The sequence below is a fragment of the Carassius carassius genome, chromosome 15 (genome assembly GCF_963082965.1).
Source record: "Carassius carassius chromosome 15, fCarCar2.1, whole genome shotgun sequence".
Taxonomy (NCBI): Eukaryota; Metazoa; Chordata; class Actinopteri; order Cypriniformes; family Cyprinidae; genus Carassius; species Carassius carassius.
In genome coordinates this window covers 6,200,143-6,208,430 of record NC_081769.1, presented here as the reverse complement: position 1 = coordinate 6,208,430, position 8,288 = coordinate 6,200,143, and the positions used below count along the sequence as shown (strand labels likewise).

The following is an 8,288-nucleotide window of genomic DNA, read 5'->3' as shown; positions in this document are numbered from 1 at the left end:
ATTAATTTATAAATAAGAAACTACCTAGAAAAATGCAACAAAAATACAAACTAATCTTAAATGCAGTATGTACAGTTTTTAATTGCATATGGTTGTCAATACAATACAAATCGGTAGATCTCATTTATTGTCATTTATACTCATTACTGTACTTTAATAATTAGGTGGGAATGATATTCTGATTTGTCAAAAATATTTTGTCTAACTCACAGAAAATATTTAAGTAAAGCTAATGCTAACAAAGAGAACTCATTACACTGTAGAAAAAGTCATTTTAACAATAATACTATATAAATAGCACTATTATATTTCATTATACATATATAATTGCAATATAATATATATTATACTGTTGAGATTTGTTGGTCTAGAGACTTTTGCTTTTTTTAATAATGTGTGGACTCAGACGTTTGTGAATTAAAAACATTTAAAATAATATTGTACTGGTTGGGTAAGTGGCCTATTGTAATAAAATGACTCCACCCTCAGTACCTGATCTAATGTCAGCACCTAAACTAATGTAGATCTGGTGGCCAGTAATATACTGTAAAATCTTTACTGGTCTTCGATGGGAAGTTTCTGTCAAGTTCCTCTAAGTTACTACTTGAATTCAGATATGCCTGGATTATTTCATCTGTGGCAAAAGGCCTCCAAGAACCCATTCCGAATCTTCAGTATTAGGCCTATTTGTCTCTAGACCGCTATATTCTCTTTCATTTGGTTTTTCTCCAAAGTGCACAAAATCTGGGATTTTTGAGAAAAACCAAATACTAGAATCTTGACAAATTTGTCTTGGCAAAATGTCACCTCCATAGTAGGTGTAATATTCAGTGCGACAGGTGAAAGGTAAAAGTCTGGTCTGCAGTAAAGTGCTGTCTGCTAGCTATTCTCTACAGATGAACTATCTGCTTTTCTTTTTTTTTTTTTTTTACTGAAGAGTTGGTTAGTATCTGCCTTCCCTCAAGCTGTTACACAACCTGCCTCCTGATCCTCTGTCTTCCCTCAGTCCTGCTTAAACCACTGATGTTCTAAAATCTGCTCTAACGTTGGTCTCTTGGTTTGATGCCTGACCAGACACTGCTCTATCAGATCTTGAAACTCTGTACAAGTTTTCAAAGAGGAAAAGGCTGGTTAGTCATGTATGCTCTTTATGACAGCATTGCACATGCATGTTGTCATGTATGAAAAGCTTCTGAAAAACATAGTATTTTGTACTGTATTCATTTTTAAACAGGGACAATCTCCTGTGTGTTACACTTTCCTGGACTTTAAATATCAAAAATTATGTATTCTATCTATCAGTTTTCCCTTTTATTTTTAGTAGCTGGGAAGTTGAACACTCTGATATTGTGCCAAAAATGTATGTTTGTATTATTGTTGAGTGCTGTTGTCTCACCACTGGAGAAATTTGGTATCAAAGGATGACGTGCTTTGGGGAGAAAAACACTTATGGGCTGGTCTCCGCTTACTATCTCCAAAAGTACCATAGCCAAAGACCAGACTGTTGATCCAACCGCCTGTTGATAATCTTTATAGAAAGCAAGAGATTAATTGCTCACAGAAGTCTTTAGAAAATGAAATGACAGAGCTCTGTTAGTCTACTTTGAGATAATAAGCTTTGAATCATGTACATTATTTGACAAATTATGGCATTACATCAACTCACCTTCAGAGCAAGACATGTTAATACGTTTGCTACAGCTGAAGTCTATCAGTTTGAGCTGCAGTGTCTCTGTGTTGACCAGCATGTTGTCCGTCTTGATGTCATTGTGTAAGATGCCCCGTTCAATGCAGTGTTTGGCTGCAAGCACCGCTTGCCGCATTAAACCACGTGCCACAGATTCATCCAGACAACTTCCATGCCACATGGTAAATTCCAGCAAGGTCTGACATGGATGTGGATATTCCATTACTATGACGAACTGATGTGTCTGATCAAACCACTCGATCATTTGTACAACGTAGGGGCTTTTCGGAGGTGCGCACACCATCACATTCATAACCACTTCTGACAGCAGAGGTTCTGTAGATCCAGGCTGGAAAAACATATTTTGACAAAAGGTTAGCTTGACCTTTCACTTCTGTGTGTAATATTGACATTGAGATCCAGTCTCAATGTCTAAAAGTCTGAGATCACAATTGAAAATGCGTCTTCTTGTCACTATTTCCCATTATAACTACACTATAGTCAACACAGTTTTTCAAAATTAAAAAAAAAAAAATTCTTTTGATTTTCAATGTGTTCACAGACTTCTGAACCTAAATGTCCAATGAATGTAAGTATTTTTTAATATATTGTATCGCCAACTTACCACATTAATAAAGCTGTTCCAGGGCTTCTTAGGTAGAAATTTGATAGCAACCTGCAAAGAGACAAATTGTTTTAAACATGTTTGCAATCAGTGTTCGAATTGAGTCAAAGCTCTTGGGGGGTCCCCCCCCCCCCAAAAAAAAAACAACTAATAATATACATATTTGTATTTATTTATTTCATATAATAATATAATTTACTTTACTTTACTTGTGAATTTAATTTACTTTGTGTGTTTCATAACATGTTTTTGCAGCTGAGCATTTACTATGTAAAATTAAATAAAAATCTATGAAATAACAAGATGGCTCTTCTCTTCTTTCCCTTGTCCATATCTGAGAAAATAATGTAAGATGTAAGTTGTAATATTATATTTGTTGTCGTTACTGTGAATATATTTAAGAAAGCACTCCATGTTATTCATGCTACTTATTAAGGTTATTAATGGTGATATACTTTGAACAGTGCACATGTAGGCATTTTATTTCATTAAAAAAACTAATTTATCTTGAATGTAGTTACATAACCCTTTCATATTTTCAAGCAGAAGTTGTCATAGTTGGGTAAACTTCTATAGTGGTGAATGAGAGTATATGTTTAAATATATGTTTTGTCACAATAGTGTTTCTACAAGAGGGAAAAAATAGAAATAATTTGATACGATTACGATGCTGATGACCATTAATCAATTTTGATCTCTTGATTCACTATCAATTCACATGAATAGGCCTACTGTACTTACTTTTCTTGGGTTAAACTCAGTATTTTCTTGCATTAATTAATATTCACTTGTGTGTGCTTATACGAGTATCTTTTTAAAATGTATAATCTAGTGTTTGATCATGTCTAAATATTTATTTAAATGCAAAACCTAAAAATAAGTAAGCAGTTATGACCTGCAATACTCTTTTGAGCAACTAGAGTATGTATATTTATTAGAGTGGGTAAACAATGGCATTGCAAATGGAAATTATTATTTTTCTGGCCACAAAATGACTTTAATTTGCCTCTTTGCATTGAATTTAAAATCCTTTTCTCCACTTAACCTTAAATACTACACTAATTGTATTAGGCTATACATAATGGAAAATAGGATACAATTCATAACAAAAACGGTTGATCTGCATGTTTGTCTTCGGCGTAATAATCAATGCATGTGTGTCTCACGCACAATTCGTGAGAGTTAGCAACCCTGCTTTATCATCGTTGACACAAAAAAAGCCTTCACCTGATGAACATTTTCATCAGTAATAATGTCCTTAATTAAATTAACACTGTTTTTGAGCAGTTAAGGTTACTAGATTTAAAATGATTTGTTTAATTCAGAATGGGTGCAATGCTAGCTCCGAACAAGATTCTATTTTTCTCAGAATTACGTTAGATGGCTAATTACAACTAACAAGCCGATAGTGAGCTAGCATCATAAGATAAAAAAAAACAACTGTTGACAGACCAAGATTATAAGTGACTCTCTGATTCTAAGATAAACACTTATTCAGTAGCAATAAATTAGGTGTACCAAACAATCATAAAACAAAGAAATATTATCTTACCGTTATCGTGAGGTAAAATAATGACGAAGGATCACTCTGTCAGCCAATCACACAGCGACGTCGCGCCCGCAGTCTGTAAATTCCTTCAGAAAACAGCGTGTGGCGCACTTGAGCGTATTTTCAGATGCACATCTAATTTGAAGTAGCTTTTTATGGGAGCGGCACTTTTTACAGTCTATGGAGCGGCAGCGCAATACTTTGGTAAAAAATAGATAGATAGGGCTATGTCAAATATTGTTTCTATTTTAGTTTTAATGAAAAACCAGGGGACCCCCCAAGGTCATTTTTTTGGGCCTTATGGGGGGTCCCTTGATGCTTATGGGGGGTCCCGGACCCCCCCAGCCCCCCCTCAATTCGAACACTGTTTGCAATTATCTATATGTAAATTTTTACGTAAAAATATAAAAAAAGTATGGAATTTAAAATGAGTACGGAACAATGTTGAAAGTAACTAAAAGTGACTTTTTTTTAAATAAAGCAGGAGTAGTTTACCTTCTGGCCACTAATTCTGTGAGTCCCCTTATACACAGAACCAAAACCTCCCTGTCCCAACTTCACTCCCACATCATAACAGGAGGAAAATTTTGCTGAAAAAAGAACATGCAGAAAGAAAAGATGAGCACTACTTTGTTTTGATTATCTTACATGAACTCCAAAAAGCAGACAGAGAAGTTATTCAGATAATGTGGCTTTTATAAACTGTATTCCATGCATTAGCTAAGAGCAGACTATAAAGGCAATCAGGGAACCAGGAAAATAATGACATACAAGGAAGTATGTGGTTCAAAATGAACTCTGTCCACTAGAATGCCACAGGATTAATTTTGAATACCAAACAAGGAATTAAGATACATGTCAGGAGCATAAATAATGTATATGTTCAGTAGGAACAAATATGAAAAAGTAATGAAACATTTTTTTTTTTTTACAAAAATACAACAAATAAAACTACAGCTATTATAGAAGTAGTGACAGTAGACTCACCTGCTGTTGGCCAAAAACCAGATAGGATTGGGACATGTTTTTGTTTAGAATTGTCCAGATCAGTGTCAGGTGTCCGTCTGCAGCTGGATGAACCAGAGGCAGATGACGGCTCGGGATCAATCAGATCCACAGCAGCTGTCAGAACGAGACTGGAACCTGGAATGGGTTTTAGCTCAGGTACATCCAGACCCATGTCAGACCCATTGACTGGCATTATCTCCTGACGGGATGGTCCTGGGACAGACGTCAACTCAACTACAAGACTAGCTGGGCCTGGGTCAAGTGTTAAGTGTGAATCAAGGCTGAATGGATCTGGCTTAGAATCAGGTGGATTTTGGTTGGCCGTGACTGTAACCTCGAAACAAGATGGACCTGGATCATTCCTTAACAACCACAAGGGATCAGATAGACCTGGCTGGAGGTCCACTGGATCCCAGTGAGCTACTGGCTCAACTCGACATGAATCTGGGGCCAAGGAGGGAAACTTAACAGTCCTCCATGTTCGCTGGAAGAATGCTTGGATGTCTTTGTTCATCCTCCTTTTTCTTTGTTTTTCTAAAAACAAAGAAAATAAGAAAAAGAACAAGAAATTTCCACCAGAAACTGTACGTCCATTACTGAGGTTAGACATCATGAACAAAGAAGAACACTTGGTAAAGTTATACACTTGAGCTCAATCATTTTGCTAAAGATCCACATCAAATAAATTCTAAACTTGTATGGGATGTTTTAGCTCTGACATTGGTGGCATGTCATGCTATGTTTTTGTATTTTGTCCCTTGTTTTGTATTTTGTCCCATGTTTTGGAACATAAATACAAACTAGACACAAATGGAAAAATTAAAAATAAGTGCTGTCAAACGATAAATCGCATCCAAAATATATATATTTTTTACATAGTATATGTTTGTGTACGGTGTATATTAATTATGTATATATAAATACACACACATACAGTATCTATTTTGAAAATATGTCCATGTATATTCTTATTTTATATAAATACATTTAATATATAAACAACATTTTTCTTGAATATATACATACATGTGTTTGTATACATGATATACACAGTGTAAAATACATACATATATTATGCAAACAAAAACTTTTATTTTGGATGTGATTTACTGCGATTAATCATTTGACAGCACTAATAAAAATACAAGTAAACAGTAGACTAATAATGACAGTAGACTTACCAACAGGTGGCTCATAACCAGACTGATGTGGGGCAGGCATTGGCTCATTATTCAGTTTGGATGGGCCTGGGACAGGTGATGGCTCCAGATAGGTTGGCTCAGCATTAAGTGTCAGCCACTCAAGGCTGAATAAATCTGGCTGGTGATCTGAATTATCCTGTTGAGCCATTGGGTCAATGGCAAATGGATCTGGAGCCACTTTGTTGCCCCTTTGGCAACAGAGAGCAGCACACTTAACAGCCCTCCATGTCCGGCGGAAGAATGCACAGATGCCTTTCTTCTTCCTCTTTGTTGATTGTTGTTCTACAACAAAAAGAAGAAGAAGAAGAAAGAAATAGAAACGTAATTAAAAATTAGAAACCGTAAGTCAAATACTGAGTCTAGACATCATGAAGAAGAACACTGGGTGAATACAGATGTTAGACGAGACAACTGGTAAAATGGACACGTACTGTGTGATTAATCATCTTGTGACTTTCTCATAATGAAAGAATATACATTAAGTTCAATCTAAATCACAAGGGATGATGCAAAGAAAAACTTGTGGTTTTGATGCAATCTTGACACTAAATTTCACTTGTCCTTTAAAAGTAAAATACAAGATAAATTTACTGAATACTAATAAAACCACATCCTAAACTAGAATTAAACTAGAACTATATCCATCAATTCACAGTGCTGTTGAATATTATAAAGGTATCATACATTAAGTTAGGAGCATATTATTAATTGGGCATAAGTGTAAAAGAGCAGACAAGTAGGTAAAATGAAAATCCCAAAAGGAGAAAAAAATGACAGTAGACTTACCAATAGCTGTCTCAAAACCAGATGGACCTGGGACAGATGATGGCTTGGGCTCGGTTAGATCCATGTCCGGTTTCATCTCGATACTGGATAGACTCGGTAGAGGTGTTACATCAAGACTAGATAGTCCTGGGACATTCATTGTCTCAGAAATCAGTTTGGATAGACCTGGATCCAGTGTTAACTTTAAATCGAGGCTGGATGGACCTGGGACAGGTGATGGCTCTGGATCAGCCTGATCACTGTCAGATATCACCTCAAGACTGGATGGTCCTGAGACCAATGACATATCAGGATCAGCCGGATTGGTGTTAACTGTCAGCTCCAAACCAGATGGACATGGATCGATTGATAAAGCCCATTCAAGGCCAGATAAACCTGGCTGGAGATCTGCTGGATCATCGGATGGAGATGGGGGCAATATATCGTCCATGTAGCAATGTAGGGTGCAAAGCTTTAAAGCCTTCCCAATTCGCCGGAAGAATGCATGGATGCATTTTTTCTTCCTCTTTTTGGTTTGTTTTTCTAAGAAAAGAAACAAAGAAAGGTAAAAAGAAATTACTACGTTACCAGAAAATGCAAGACAAATTCTGAGGCATAAACCATAGAAAGAAGAACAATGGATGAATACAACATAGTTAATGAAGTGTGACACTTACAAGTGTGCTGTATTAGATTAAATTACTATATGTACAAAAAAGTCTGTTTTTTCCACAGTTTTTACTATTCTATTTATTTATACTAGAGTTTTCATTTATATTTTATACTATCGTTATTCCTAACCTGTTGGGCGGTTCTCCATAGCGGCTGCTGCGGGAGAAGCCTGTTGTTCTGAAGAGCTTTTTCCTCCAGTTGTCTGTGGAGAGTCACTCAACATCATCTGAACATCTGCTGACATTGAGCTGCTGAAGTAGAGCTCCACTGACTCAAACGCAGGAGAAACGCGTGTTGACTGTATCGCTGTCAAACTTGCTGAATTTTTGTCAACTGTCCGTCTGGATGGACTTCGAGTCTCTGCTCAGGTGAACGTCTTCGCTTCTGCTCGGAGTCTCACTGAACTGCAGTGATCTTCAGAGCGCGCGGGTGTACAGTTTATACCGTGTGACGTCATAATATACTGCCGTTCTCTCGGGGGAGGAGAGGGCGGGGCGTGTTTCAGTGACGCGCGCCACGCCCCTATTGTTCGTCTATTTACTCGGGTGCGGCTTATAATACGTCCGAAATCGAATACTGCGTACTGGGTACTACATTTGAATTTGAACGCACTACTCGTTAGAAAAGTACGTTCTATATAGTATGAATGTGGGTAGTATATATATATATATTAATAATAAATAGATTAATAGATTAAATATCTTACATTTAAATAGAAGAAAATATATTTTATACAATATAGGCTATGTAAATATATTTAGAAATATAGAATATATTTAA

The 8,288-nt window shown here is 36.2% G+C and overlaps 1 protein-coding gene across 2 annotated transcripts; it reads right to left on the bottom strand.

Moving 5' to 3' along the window:
* Nucleotides 1–395: 395 nt before the first annotated feature.
* Nucleotides 396–8,027, bottom strand: LOC132158045 (serine/threonine-protein kinase PAK 3-like). Of its 2 annotated transcripts, XM_059567295.1 has the most exons (9): nt 7,638–8,027; nt 6,858–7,379; nt 6,051–6,353; nt 4,849–5,082; nt 4,357–4,451; nt 2,313–2,363; nt 1,667–2,036; nt 1,397–1,528; nt 405–1,100 (listed from the first exon to the last, which is right to left on the bottom strand). In XM_059567295.1, exons 1-9 carry the CDS (start codon nt 7,750–7,752, stop codon nt 1,003–1,005), a joined length of 1,920 nt encoding a protein of 639 aa, XP_059423278.1. In that variant the 5' UTR covers nt 7,753–8,027; the 3' UTR covers nt 405–1,002. The 2 variants fall into 2 exon arrangements, with proteins under 2 accessions (XP_059423279.1, XP_059423278.1); XM_059567296.1 differs by lacking the exon at nt 2,313–2,363 and having other exon boundaries at nt 396–1,528.
* Nucleotides 8,028–8,288: the final 261 nt, after the last annotated feature.